Source organism: Syngnathus acus, chromosome 22 (genome assembly GCF_901709675.1).
Source record: "Syngnathus acus chromosome 22, fSynAcu1.2, whole genome shotgun sequence".
NCBI classification, from domain to species: Eukaryota; Metazoa; Chordata; class Actinopteri; order Syngnathiformes; family Syngnathidae; genus Syngnathus; species Syngnathus acus.
This window is the reverse complement of record NC_051106.1, coordinates 9,743,968-9,758,919: the sequence shown is the minus strand read 5'-3', so window position 1 is coordinate 9,758,919 and position 14,952 is coordinate 9,743,968. Positions and strand designations below refer to the sequence as shown.

The window sequence follows — 14,952 nt, the reverse complement described above, 5'->3', positions numbered from 1 at the left end:
TTTCTTGCGTGGTCTTCAAACAGCCCGTCGCCGTCATGTTTTCGGCCTCGCAGCAAGAGAAGAAAAATACGTTGAAGTGCCCGGCCGGCCGACCGACCGACTCCCACAGTTTTAGCAGCAGTGCTTTGTGTATCCGGCGGCCCCAGTGCATCTGCTCCTGTCTTTGATGGGACTGTATGTTTCTTTTTCTGTAGCAATTATTGATTTTGAAAAGTCCAAAACAAAATACCTTGCTTAAGATTCATTTGTTATGTAATGTTTAGCAGCCAAGCACCAGGAACTATACTGTGAGTTTTCATGCTAGCATGTTATTTTCCGTCTTTGAAAGAGATTTATTTTTCTGCTTTGTTATGGGAAGAGTCAAGCATACTTTTGTTTGATTCAAGTGAGCCAGCATTAAGACCCTCAAATTGACAAAGTCCTTTTCTCCAGCTGGATTGCTAGTACGCCAACACATTGATCTTTTGACGTTGACTTCTCTTTTACCTGATTGTAGCATGCCCATGAGATGAGCTAGATACATCTATCTCTCCTTTCCCCACAAAACCTGCTGCATTGCATAAAAGAATCGAGTGGGCACCGTCTCTGCCCCCAAACCAGATTTAGGAGCCCAGAAAACTCAACACAGAGAGACAGTTTTAGGCTGCAGTGCACTAATGTTTGTGTATCTGCATTTGCCTCTAGGTGCCGACTCGACTCGGCTCGGCTCGCTTGTTTGTGTGTTCTGGATGCTGATGTGTGTGCGTGCGTGTGGGTGAATAGTTTTGGTGTGTCCCTTCTTCAGGGTCTGTCGAGGTGCTTTATAGCCTTTGAAAATGCTTGCATTTGGATCAAATGTCTTTCAAGGTTTTGTAAACATCTCAAATCATTTGAGCGCTAACAGCAAACCTAGATGAGACGACTCGACGCCATTGCAGACACTTATCTCGCTGTCAGCCACTCAAGACACCTTGTCACCTTGAAAACTTCGGAATTGTTTTATGTCGGTGTGTTTTCCAGCATGGCATTTTACATCGCAGTGGCTTATGGTTTGTTTGTTTGTGTGAGTGGGAGACTAAAAGACTCTTTAGACTTCTTTTTTATGGATCCATCCACGAGTTTTATACCAATTTTTTTATGCCTGACTTGAATTGTTGGTCAACAAAGATGTAAATATTCACTCATTTGATTTTTCTTGAAGTTGCGTGCCGCAATTTTTGTTTTCTCGATGGGGTCAGCAACCCACTCGGCATCCCAAAGGCCTCACTTACGATTTGACGCCTGCAACGCTTCAAAAAAGGTGCATGTTTACGTCTATGTGACATCACCTTTCCGTTTAATAACATTCAATTAGCATTTGGCAACTGAGATCGCTCATTATCGACGCTTTGTCTTTCTCTCTCTTCAATTGCTCAAGAGTTTGAGCTCTCCGTTGTCACGGTGTTGTAACTCGCAGAATGCGGCTTGGCATTGACTCGCCGGGATGTCCCCCCCAAAAGATTGACGGCATATGTTGCTCCAAAACCTCTATGTTCTTTTCATCCTTTACGATGCCTTCACACTTGTGGAAGTTTGAATTTGCATATGACTCGTGAGCCAACGTGACAATGTCATCAGAATGTAGTCCTATGCTTTATCTTTCACGTTGCTTGATTCATGATTCATGCGTGTCTGTCCCCACTGCAGCGGAGCTTTTAACTGCGCTCACTCAGTCACCGTATGCACACATTCACACACACACACACACACACACACACACACACACAAATCCCCCACCCCCATAAACAAACAAGCTGAGCCTCGTCAACATCCACCTGAGTCACAGAACATAATCTCTCTGGTTGATGAAGTCACGGGCAACCCTGTCACATTCGGCATGAGTCTGTGTGTGTGTGCGTGTGTGTGTGTTTTCATATGCTACTGTAAATATGTCATACAGTAAGCGGCATTGCTCAGAGGGGTCGTGCCAGGCACCACGTTTGTTTGCATGACTCCAGCCTGTGTGGCTAATGGGAAGAGCCCTTTTGCCATCTATTCTTAACAGGTCTTCACTGATTTTTGAAATCATTTTTAAAAATAATTGACTTGCGTGCCATGGCTTGATCCGTTAAAGAATATTGTTCCGTCTGCCACTGTGTCGCCAGGTTTAGGTGAATGAACAAAGATATACAGTTAGTAGTAAGCAAACAATATTTCTCAGAACAATGAACTCAAATTGGACAGTTTCCCACGACACACCTAATGGCGGCACAGTTGTGTATGAGACGCTTGCATAACCAGAAATTCCACCAGCAGTCTTACAAGGTGTGTCAGAATAGTACCAGGACTGGCGGTACAAACGCTTAACTGTAAACTATGAATTTTCCCCCTTCAATATTGGCCAGTTGATCTACCAGCAAGATTTTGTGTCCTGTAACTTTTCTGACACCTCTCGTACAGCAGAGAAAATATTCATAGAAATCTTACAAATATATATTTGGTGAAAACACCAGATCACTATGGCAATGTCTTGAGCATTTGAAACTCATCCTCTGTTCTAAAATTACATGTTGAAATGACTCAGAGGTTTCTCCAATTTGTAGCCCTAAATGACTGAAGATGAGTAAAGGGACTGTTCTTAAGATGTCAGACTTTGATTTATATTATAATTAGAACGCCGTTTTAAGTGTTTGCTGTGTACCTTAGCTTTTTTTTTTTTTTTTTTATTCTCTTGGGGTGTAAGCGCAAGCCTCAAGTAGTACTTGTTTTTATTATGTTTTAACTTGTAGTTAAAATCAAAGACTACACTGGCTACTTTTGTTTCATCACAGAAAACTATACGTGCGAATTGGTCTTCGGATTGTGTTCAATCTTTCTCAATTGTTCTAATGAGTCTCCTTTTGAAAGCCACGCATGGAACACTGTGACACAAATGAGTGACAAACAAATCAGTGTGTATTTTGTTCCGAGGTCGGCATTTCCATGTGAATGATGCAACGCTATTCTTAGAACTGTGGGTGGATAGATGGGCATTATTTAGATTTTCCCTTTCAAAGGCTCGTCTTTTCACTGCTGTGAGCAATTCCCAATCGAATGTCGCTTGGTGTATGGTAAAATGCACAGGCCAATGCTCCTTATGTGCACAAAGCCTAGTGTAAATAAATAGCCTGGCTCTTTGAAATTCTCCAGAAGAGACAAGAAGCCACTTGATGGCAGCTTGTGTGGATTTTCTTTTGAGAAAGACCCTCTTCGCTTGAGTGGCAAACAGGTTGAACTGGGATTTTGTCATGACAGAGCAGCAGATGAGGAAGCAGCAGTTGTGACAAAGAGGAGTATTCACAGTTGCATCAGCTCTCGTCCAAACCACCAGTCCAGTCATTGCTGACCTTTTGCTGAACTCCATTACAACATGTTTCCCATAAAGATTTGGGTGATGACGCCAAGGTAAAACAGATGATTCTGCACTCCACCTCTTACTCCCACAATCATCACGATATTTTGCAGTTCTCTGGAACTTTGGCTTGTCAGTCAAGATTAGGAAAAAATCTTGGGGAATTTGTGGGATAACGATTACACCGATCAGGCTGTTATTGATGTTATAGTGTGGGAAAACTCTCAACATTCCTCAAGGTATATGTGATGTGACATTTAGCGTTATATTCATGGCCTGTGATGTGATCATCCTGCTATAATGAAGGATATGATGGCGTCAGAAAGCAGCAGCAGCAAATGCAATAAAAGCCAGTAAGCGGCTCTTTCAGACCTCTAACCCGTCCTCGGGGTATTCCGTTTTTTATTTTGCCCCAGATGAGAGAAAAACGAGGGAGCGACAACCTCGGTTGGTTAGGCATCGGGGAACTGCAGCAGCAGATTTTCTGATTGGACGAGCGTGGACTGATCACGAATGGCACTACGGGATATGAATGAAAGAATGACGGTGAATAATGTTCGAAGGAACCCTGAGCTGTTCAATCACCGTCTCCAAGGCATCATCTTCTGCCGCCCGATATGTCTAACAACAGACTGTCCTTTTTGTTCAACAGTGCTCTGGGAGGTGCGTCTGCACTTCATATCCCAGCATTCCCGAGCGGAGGATGCTTGATTGACTATGTCCCACAAGTGTGCCAGTTACTCACGAACAAGGTAAAAACGCTACACTATTTTTGGATGTCTTTAGGAATTAGCATAGCACTACTGGTCTCTGGTTGCTCTATCCGGGGGGCGTGTTGTATGTCCCTATTTATATCTGTGGTAAGAATGTCATGAATAATCACAATGATGTCATGAATAGTGTTGCACAATGCTATCATTGGAAAGCTGCGATCGTTCCCTCTTTGATTATGCCAAAACCTCACTTCTAAAATCTGCGTCACTATGGGTGACTCAATTTGCTTGGTCACAAATAGCCACTCGGTCCCTACGTTAATCCCACCGAATGTGCGACCAATCAAGATTGTTTTTTGTCAAGGCCGTGTTTGTCTTGTTTGTGCATTCATGCACGTGTGTCCGTCATCTGGCCATGTGGGCGCTCTGGCCAACATCCACTGGCCGTCTGAGCGCTCTACGCTCTCCGTAGGTTGACAGGTAGGTCTGCCGTGTAGACTGGATGTAATGCCATGTATCCTGAGGGGAAGTCAACATGCATTCCCCGCCTCCACCCCGTGCATAAACACGCACAGTCAAAGTGAACATTGCTTCGGCTGTATCCTTTGCGTTTACCTGGAATCCCACGTGATGGAGTCCCTAAATGACCCCAGTCTCTCCAGCAGCATTAGAACCGAGCACTACAGCATATTTCTCCCTCGTCTTGCCATGGAGCATGATTGCGAAACATTTTCTTCATAATATGATATGAGCTGGGGAAAGATCTGCATGCAAGATCCGGACGCATGACCCTGATCAGAAAATGAATGAAAATCCCAGACGGTCTTATTACTGGACCTTATTTTGCTAACTGCTGAACTGCTATGACAGCAACTGTGCAGTGTAGCACTTCAAAAAATGAATCAGCATCAAAAGATAAGGGTTGTTTTTTTGTTTTGCCAACCAACATGAAACAATGTGTTGATGTATTCCAGTCATTTCATTTTTGATTGAATTATTCAATATAGATAGCTTCACTTTCATTTTGCCACGATGACATAATCGAACAAAACTTTGTTCATGGAAAAAAAGAAACTTTTAGTTTCTCTTTAATCGTGTCACCATCAAGTTTCTTGCCTTTTTTTAAAAAAATTTTTTTTATATAAAAGTACAGTTTGAGTGAAATGTGTTTTTATCTCCAGTGAGATATACGTGCAGTAAAGTGATAGCTACTTCACATAAAAAGTCGTAAAAGTCATGAATCATCGAAGAAGAGGAATGAGGCAACTGGTATGAGTCAGATTTATGCAGAGATCCCGCTTAATTGCTGCACATGAATTCATCTGCCTTCACATTTTAAATATCACTTAAGAAGAAGGCTCCTTTACGACCTCTGAAGTCGGCACGACAATTTTCCATCTCAATGGTTACGTTTACGTGGACACGTTTATTATAAAAACCTGAGAACAATAAAAATGTACACCCCCATTGGAAATATTCTGACTCAATCAAGCCCATTCCAAGCCAGATTTTATTCCAAAGCAAATGGGTATGTCGATTGATACTGCCATCGGCGGGCGCTCTTTCCACTCATTCCAAAAAAAACGTCCGTGTCCGTAATGTCAATATTAGCATTTCTGTTTTTCCTGGAAGTTAGTAGAAGCAGAACAAGCGAGCAAATGCAGTTTTTTTTTTCTTTTTCTTTGCTCGTCTGTGTTTGTAAAAATCACCTCCTTGTGTGCTCTCATGATCAGCCCACCTGGCTCTTATTGCGTCACAACTCAAGTAGTTCCTCAGATTCTGTTCACTTTCATACTTTTTTTTATTTTTTTTTTTTAATTAATTCTCCCTGCCTCCTGCGGATTGTAAAAACCCAGCTCCAATTTCCGTCAGCCCCAGCGAAAATACATTTGTTGCATGAGAACTAACAATAAAATTCATTACCTCTGCTCATTTAGTTTCAGGTCCATTTCGAAAAATGCCTGTCCTTCCCTATTCCGTCGAAATACATTCTTCTCATTCATAAGTGGCAAATGCATTTTGGGTTCGAATATATTTGACGAGATCTCAATAGGGGGTGGCGAGAATGGATTTTCTTTCTTTTTGAAGGAGAAATGTCTTCCTTACGCAATAGGAAGCACTTCCGGTGATGTTCTTTCTACACTCACGCACAAACATAGAAGAGTAAAAAGATATGCGTTGGATGCACTTCTGGGTGCGGGCAGACAAGAATACCTGCAGAGCAACATCACCTGTGTTGCATCACTCAAAGCTCCAGGCAGCCAACAAATCACAGGATGGAGGAGGCTTTTTTGTTTTTCCCAGTATGGGTGTGAAAATGAGTCATGGTCATTTCCCTGAAAGCAAATATTTAGTCAATGTAAAAAAATGTCGACACTCCAGTTTTTTGTGGTATTAAAATAAGACTAAGATAAATAATGTCAGAAGTCTCCTTGCAAATTCCTTGAGAGCTGCTTCTTTTTTGAACATGTTAACATCATAAACGTCCTGTACTTTTGCGCTATATTCTGCTGTATGCACACTTGCTCCGTTTTGCTCCTCTTATTTATTGTGTTATTGGTTTATTTATTATTTATTCGTCACTCTTATTATTCATTGTTTGTGCCTTCTTGTTTTTATTTTGTGTTGTTTGCTCGTATGTATGTCGTGTACTATGTCTTGTCACCGTGGGATAGTGGGAACGTCATTTCGATTTCTTTGTGTGTCTTGGCATGTGAAGAGATTGACAATAAAGCAGACTTTGACTTTGAAAATATGACCATTATAAAGCGAATACCATCTGTTCACTATCACAGAAGCCTTTTGACTTGTTAAATGACGATAGAAACGAGATGTACAAACTTGTTTCTGGCCTTGTGACTGTTTTGCTTCTCAAGTAATCCCCCTGTTTTGTTGTGTGAAGGTGCAGTATGTCATCCAAGGCTATCACAAGAGACGGGAGTACATTGCTGCATTCCTCAGCCACTTTGGAATGTGAGTTAACAAGCCAGGATCACGTCCTCTACTCAAGCCTTCAGCGGCCATTCATTTGTCTCTGCCTCTAATCTTTTACTAGACTCTGCGGTGTATATATATAATCACTGCCTGCCTGCCTGCCTGCCTGCGTGTGTGTGTGTGTTGCAGGGGAGTGGTGGAATATGATGCCGAGGGATTTACAAAGCTTACTCTTCTACTCATGTGGAAAGACTTTTGCTTCTTAGTGCACGGTAGGAGCATCAGAAAAGAACACGGCATCCTATTGTAAAGCTGCGATACCTCCAGCCGTCAATAAATGCCCCGCTTGTTTCCTTGGTAGTGGATCTGCCACTGTACTTTCCCCGAGATCAGCCCACCCTCACCTTCCAGTCGGTGTACCACTTCACCAGCAGCGGGCAGCTTTATTCTCAAGTGCAGAAGTCGTATCCTTACAGCCCACGCTGGGACGGCAATGAAATGGCCAAGAGGGCAAAGTAAGGACAAGCGATTTAGGACAATTGACACGGGAATATGAAGCTCTGGCTTGTTCTGCCGCTCTTGCAACACATTCGCCAACGACCAGCAATAGTTTGGTTCCATCCCGTTGCAGATGTGAAATGATCTTCCACTATCCCTCCTCTTCCCCAGGGCTTACTTCAAGACCTTCATCCCTCAGTTTCAAGAAGGAGCCTTTGCCAACGGGAAACTCTAGTTCCCTGCAGCTCTGTTGACATGCCTGCGGTTCTGCAAATGTGTCGGTACATGCCGTCGCGTGCATGCGTGGACTGAAATTCCTCCAGCAACATATTCCCCAAATTCGGTGCATCTCAAGATATAGCAAAATGTGACTTTAGATCCAATTTGCGTCATCGGTGTAAAGCTGTCGGTTCCCTTTTTTGCTCATTTCAGGCTCATGTTTTCAGACGCACTGTACATATTGCAGATCAAACCTTGTCCAGCAGAAGTCATGATGAAATGGCACCTTAGCAGTCGTAGCTGCGGGATCAGGTAAAACTGGTTCGAGCCGGTCATAAACAATAGATTTTTGCTGTGAAGGGTATTTTTTTTTATAGAAGCTCTCATGTGCGACTGTGAAAAATCTCACCTGTGCTCTGTGCTTACAATATCTATCATTTCCTTTCCATTGTGTTATGACCTCCTGCAGTCATTCCAGAATGTGATGTGAAGGACTGTACAGACAAAATGATTGGGAATTGTTTCATATTATTGCCATTGACCGAACTTTAGCCACAATCCTTAGTTTGCTGATAGTCTCTCCGTAAAATAAAATGTTTAGCGTTCAAATAGTTCCATTTTGCCTTTACGTCATCAGTATGTTGCATGTGCTCATTTTGATCATAGTGTTGTTCGTCAAAACACCTCCTAAAAATAAAAATCTGTAATATTGGATCTCGGTTATCACTGACACCAGCTACCAACACTTCGAAGTAGTTTTCATATGACGGCCGTGTCCCTCGAATCCTTCCACTTATCAATCAGAAGTGACACTGGTGAGTTGAATCCATTTATGTGTACAATTTGTTGCCCTGGAAATATCAGTTGTACTTTAGTGTGTACGCTGACATGAGTGAGAGAATTTAATAAGGAGCTACAGTGCAGAGGTTGTGTATGTGTGTGCGCACGCCACGTGAGGCAGAGTGTGTGTGCGCGCTTGCTTGCTTGCTTGCTTGTTTTCGTCATTAAAAATGAGGGTCATAGTTAGGGGTCTTTCCTGTCCTTAGGCGCAGCCTTTTGCTATATTTATTGTTGGTAATGCAGCAACTGTCAAGTCGAATTGAGAACTATAGGCTGAATGTTTCTGGGGCATTTAATAGCATCAAGGCGCTTAATCAAATAATTAAAAAGCAAGATTCTTTTTGTCTTTTTTACCGCCCGGCTCCATGTTTGTCGCTGTAACCTTTGCTGACCTGCTTACAAAATATGCCTTTTGTCAGCCCAGGGACGAGAAGCTCTCGTTTGGGGAGAGTCGGCTTTGCCACTGGGAGGGAAGTTCACGGCGGGGTCAAGAGGATGGTGACCATCTTGAAAGAATACTTCAACTTGACAGTCAACTTAGCCACTCAAAAGTTAGCGTCTGATTTGCAATACTGATGAACGTCTGGCTTGATCAAGTCCAGAACCTGAACTTGGTAAAAGTCAATCCGGGCTTTATGTCGGATGAAATATCAGAGGAGTGATTCAGGCTTCAACATTTCTTTGAATACAGACTTGACATTGCGCTGAGAGAAGTTAAGTGACCTAGTTTGTTTCCGGCCGGGGTGAACGCATTCTCTCTTAAAGTTCATCAAGCAGTTTGACGTTGAACCAAGGTGACATAATCCCTTTAAGTAACTTGTAAACAATCCCCTGCAAAGTGTCTTTAATGATGTCCCTTTTGCCACGCTTAAGTCACATTGACTTAGCCTTCCCCCCTTCTCACGTGGATCACCTTTTTATACGTGTAATGATCCTGTGGAGGTGCTGCTAAAGTCACCTTTTGAAGATGCCTCGCAGTGCAGAGGTCTGCCAGCCAGCCAGCCAGCCAGCCAGCCCGCCCGGCTAATACTCTGCAAATCCACTAATCCGGCCGCCTTTAACAGATCTCAATGGCAGTCGGGTGGAATCCTTAAAGGCTGGAATAATTAACTTGGGATCTTTGGACGCGGCCTGATTAAATTGATGAGCGCGTATGTGTGGTCTGGCACACTTCACGCTTTGCTGGGCCCATCGATGCAATTTGAGGAGCAATGGAGGATTGGTCATTTTCCCCTTGAAGGTTAACTGGGGGATTTTTTTTTTTTTTTGCCCAGTTTGAATTGGGAATCTTCCTCTTCTGTTGTTTGGCTTGAGGTGGACAAGTCCAACTCAGCAACGCTACAGTTCATTAATGAGCGATGGTGTGCAGAAGCAGGTGTCCTTATAGCTCAAGGGAGCCGGCAAACATGAACATTAGCATGAGATGAATTTTAAGTGCACTGGTGACAGCGCTCTAAGCAGCTAGCTTGGAGCCAGTAAGGACCTGCCAGCCTGAAGTAGTGACAAGTGTGTGAAACAGGATCACTTCAAACTCACGACTGAGTCGCGTTCTGTGCAAATAGTTGGCTGTTGGACTCACTCGCCCCCGCTTCACCTCCAAAGTGAAGTTCTAGGGCCCATTCCGTGACACTGCTCAACCCCCAAGTATACACTTTAGGGGAAATAATCCGGTCAGCACCGTTTACTAATTGTTAACATTTTTGAAGTCTCACATCAAGCAAGCATGTGTACAAGCTCTTTTTGCACCTCATCTGGACATATCTCTCTAAATCATGACTTGGTTCCTCTCCGCAATCTCCTCTTGAAGATGTTTGAAATCCTAACAGGGACAGAAGGGAAGTTTGTGAGTGAAAATCCTGAATCACCTTAAGAAGGTTAGATGGTAAACCGCAGAGAAGGAGGTAATCAGCGGGAAACACGGAGCGTCCCAAGGGCCTGAATATGTCCACTTCATCTCGATTATTTACAATTTTGGGCCTGTCAGCGCGTCCGAAGCCCTCCCGATTCCTTTGTCGAATTCCTCATTTTGATGTCTTCTCATGAGAAAAGACAAAGAGCGGCCACGTGAAAGAAGAGGCTGCAATCACAAACTCCAGTGACTGTGGGGTACTTTGTGTTTTGTCTGCATGTACAAATTCAGACTGACATATGGGGAATTGTAACCCCCCCCCCCCTCATCTTTTACCCTTCACTGAAGAGGAGCGCGTATGTGTGTGCGTGTGAGGAGGGCTGGATTTCTGAGGCGATGCATGCAGCATAGGGTTGTTGATGCGAGCCATGTTGAGGATGATGGAGCTGAGAGGCTTAACTCATTTTGGAAAGAGAGACGAGGACGGGGAGGGGGGATTGGGACTTCTTTGTTGTTGTCTGTTTGATCTGAGAATTAAAAAGAAAAAATGGCCCAGAGATGTCATGAAAATGAGAGAATTACTGCCCAGGTCCCCTCATTCTTCTTTTTAATCACAGAGATGTCTAATGCACTCTCAAGTCAAGGCAACCACACACACACACACACACACTTTGCTTCTAAGTGAATGGAGCTTAACCCTGATGCTTAATTGCTAATTAGCCCTCATACATGAGAAGCCATGTAGCTAAGCTGATCAAATTGCTCTTGAACGCTTGTACCTTGCACAGGAGGTTTTGTCATTTTGTACTGGATGTGCTCGCTGTCAATGGCTTTCAACAAGGTACAGATAGTTTTCATGGAAGTGAGGAGAAGGGCAAGGTGGGTGGGATTCAGTTCTCATCTCATCACCCTTGAGTGTGGTCACAAGCAGCTTTTCGGGGTTAGCTTAAGCACATCCTGCAGGTGTTTTTCACTCGAATGCATCAAGCTCGCCGTTTGTTCTTGCTTTTAATTTTCCGAAAGACAGGAATTGGTTTGCTTGCACCAGCTGTGTTCAGTGGACTTTTGTGAAAATAAAGATTAGATTTAGATCATATAAAGATATCATAAAGATTAGGGATTTCATGACTCCAATTTTCACCAAATGGAAGTCCAGGCAATGCTTTCAATAAGCTCTTCTTTTGCTTTCATGTTATCACTGTTCAAATAAAAGTGAGCCAGCATAATATTTGGCCCCAATGATCCAATATTGCCATTTCCTTGGTGTCTCTTGAGCCGTCTTTCTTTTCTGGTTGTGTCTTCTCACTCATCCAAAGCATGGCTGTGGCCCACGCCACGCCACGCCGCATCCTCCCGCTACCTGAGGAGCTGTCAGTCTGGATGGAGGTGCTGTCGGCTCAGCCTGTCAGACTGAGGGACGTGTTCTGATCGGCCGTGGACACTGATAGACCTGTCAGGTGAGATGACAAGCACAAGTGGAGACGCACACCGACAGGTACATATAATGTGACAAGACTCCTTCAGTCCTCCACACACCCCCACCCCTTCTTCTCCTTCCGAATGAGAAACATCCGTGCTTGGAAGTTAGGATGAGAGGATTTGCTGATGAGTTGAGGGGAAACTTTTCATCTGAGCACATGTGATGAGTCCACGTGACAACAGCATCAGTTTGGCATCCACTTTCCAAATCTTGATGACAAGACGCATTCAACATCATATTTTTCAGCAGGCTCAGATGGAATATGATCAATGGGCCTGGCCTAGCCTGCCATTGGGCGCTTCTTGCAGTGACTGAGAGTAGTTGGATAATCATTTGTAGGGTTCTGTTTTTGTTTTCAAAATGACTTTCTGCATTTTTGTGTTTCCACCTGCCTTCTCTATCTTTTTTTTTTTAATCACCTGCGTCTCCTCGTGTCTCCGCCACCAATCGACTCTCCTGCCCACTCGCGTTGAGTTCAAGTGTACCTCGGTGTACAATGGCCAGATTTACACGGCATGGTTCGAGTGAAGAAAAACACCCGCTGTAAATCTTAACGACAGTGTAAACATCGATAATTACATGTGTTTTAATGAGGGAAAAATAGAGTTGAGCCCTCAAAATAATTTCCAATGGTGGCGCGTGGAGTGAGGTGGAGAATAGCCTAATTTCAAGCAATGGGCGGGAAGAGTTAGCTCACACTCATTATTGTTTACTGGCCTTGCCACTTGTGGACTTATTTCTGTGCACATGTAATTTGGCTGTCTGTGTGTTCAGGTTGTTGCCAAATGCCAGTCTTAAGCCTTGGCTGTATGGATATGTAATTGTATGTAGTATTTATAAGTATATACATGTAAATATGTCATAGATAGTAAATCTAGTGTAGGAATTGCGACCTGCAGTGTCAATTGGCTGCTGTTGTTGTTGCAATGTGCCTTGTGCATCAGTGTTTGCCTCCATCGCACAACAAACTTTGTTTTCTGAAATTGTTGTGCAATAATTAAAGTAAGGACAGTGTTTACTTTCAACAGATAGCTGAGTCACGGTGGCCAAGCACTCTGAAAGAAAAAGTCAAAGCAGTTGTCCTACCTCACTTCTCCACTGCAATAACAATGTTTCTTTGACAAAACAATCATGAGTCTGCATTATACGGAACAAAAATGGAAATGAAACACATTTGTTTTTGCTCCCATTTTCATGAACATTTGTGAACAATAAGCAAAGGGGCTGCATGTTTTCCCCCCCAGTATACGGCACAAAGTGGTTCCAGGGGTCAAAGGTCACCACTCGATCTGAAAGATGCTCGTTAAACTATCAAAGCCAGTTAGTTTGTCTGAGCCAAGCTATCCAAGGCATTCAAGAGGTGGCTGGCTCAATGTTTATTCCCAGGCTCCCTCTTTTAACAAATCTTATTCTTGTTTTCAAAGTAAAACATTATTAAAGTAAAAGACGGGTAAGATTCCTTTGTATGCTTCTCCTGGTTGACACCTTAGAACAATGAGAGCCTTCTGATGCGGGTGTCAGGAAAAGCCTACTTGAACATCTGAATTTTGTGTGACTCACTTCAAATGTCATTTTTGCAATTTCCTCAATGTTGCTGTCAGTATAACGATGCCAATCATCTACCAGTGTCCGTTTAACTTGAATTTTACATGAGGGATTGTAGTATTTGCAACAACAAAAAGGACTTCCGCAAATGAATCATCTATATGAGTGCTAGTGTGCACTTTGCAGTTGCTTGCCCCCCCCCCCCATGTAACCATGGTGATTTCTGTGAGTAATTTTGATCTGCAATAGATTTCAATGGACAAAGTGTTATCACAAGCTGAGCATTTATACTCAAGTGTCTTCAGTCATTTTCAAAATGAAAACATCCAGACTGTTCAGACATGCCTCTTACAAATTAGTTCATGTTTGGTCTGCTGCATCTTGGCAGAGCCTACAAATTAGGAGAAAGGCATCTGTGGATGAATGACAATAATAATTCAAATAAAAATATTTCAACCCACTTTTCCTGTGGTTCGTGAGTACTGTGGGATGATAATCCAATAATAAAAAAAAATCTAAAATCATATGGGCAACCATGCACAACAGAGAACCGTCCGTCACCATGCTGTTGTCCACATCTTCACCGCATGACGTTAGAGCAGAGTTGACCTCTACCTGCTTCTCCGAGAAAGCTGGAGAAAAATACAAACAAGCTTCTTGTGGCAAATTGAAAAGAAATGCAAAGGGGGAGGAGGGGGGTCATGATGGTGGTGGGGGGTGGGGATATGGGGGACGGCTCGTGCCAAGTGACACAAACCCCCTTTGGCAGCCTAATTAAATTTTCCACTTTTCCACACTCACATTAAGCCTCCATCGAGCTGGAAGGAATGGACGCAATGAAGGAGTCGACCCCATGAAGAGGATCAACCGCCTTTTGCCTCCCCTCTCCTCGCTGCTTGCTTCTTGTTGTTGTTGTTTTTTTTTTGTATGAATTATTGTTTCGCAATGCTGACTTCTCCAACTACTAAAATATTTGCTCAATGAAGGCATTAGGGTTTTGTTTTTTTCACATTTCAAGATGGTCTGGTTGAAAGTTGAAGCTGCATAAATCATCTGATTTGAACGGAGGAAGAACTCGACCTAAACTTATTAACATTCCAAAGTGCTCGGCCCTCAGAACAACATCCTCCAAAATGACATAGACAACCTTGTTGACGGTGTGAGCTGAACTTGTCTATTGTGTGTGTGTGTGCGCTGCGACTACACTGAGATGCGTCATTGTCAAATTTGTTGCCTGCCAAGCATGAGGAAAACAAAACAGAGAAAGTGCAATGCGTAGATTGAAAAAGCCGGTCATTCTTCCTCAACAAACAAGTCCAAGTAGAACATTGGGCTCTTGCAGGATTCAGGTGGTGACGCCGCCTGGCCCGCCTGCCCGCCGTGTGCTCATAAGTGCCCCATCTACCTTTTGGCTTTTATTTGTTCACTTCTTCATCATTTCCTCTTTCATTCTCCGCACTGATTTCCTTTCGTCTTTGTCTTGAGGCGCACTTGTGACACATGTGACACACTTCCTGCCATTGTT

At 43.3% G+C, this 14,952-nt stretch overlaps 1 protein-coding gene across 2 annotated transcripts in view; it reads left to right on the top strand.

Moving 5' to 3' along the window:
- The window catches only part of babam2 (BRISC and BRCA1 A complex member 2), a 32,088-nt gene extending 23,202 nt beyond the window's left edge, over nt 1–8,886 (top strand). Inside the window, exons 8-13 of one of the 2 annotated variants that reach the window (XM_037242476.1) lie at nt 4,002–4,101; nt 6,965–7,035; nt 7,186–7,268; nt 7,358–7,511; nt 7,666–7,775; nt 7,927–8,886. In XM_037242476.1, coding sequence (XP_037098371.1) covers nt 4,002–4,101; nt 6,965–7,035; nt 7,186–7,268; nt 7,358–7,511; nt 7,666–7,729 — 472 coding nt within the window. In that variant the 3' untranslated portion in view covers nt 7,730–7,775; nt 7,927–8,886. Of the gene's footprint in view, nt 1–4,001; nt 4,102–6,964; nt 7,036–7,185; nt 7,269–7,357; nt 7,512–7,665 lie in introns of both variants that reach the window. The other variant, XM_037242475.1, reaches the window with a different exon arrangement.
- Nucleotides 8,887–14,952: the final 6,066 nt, after the last annotated feature.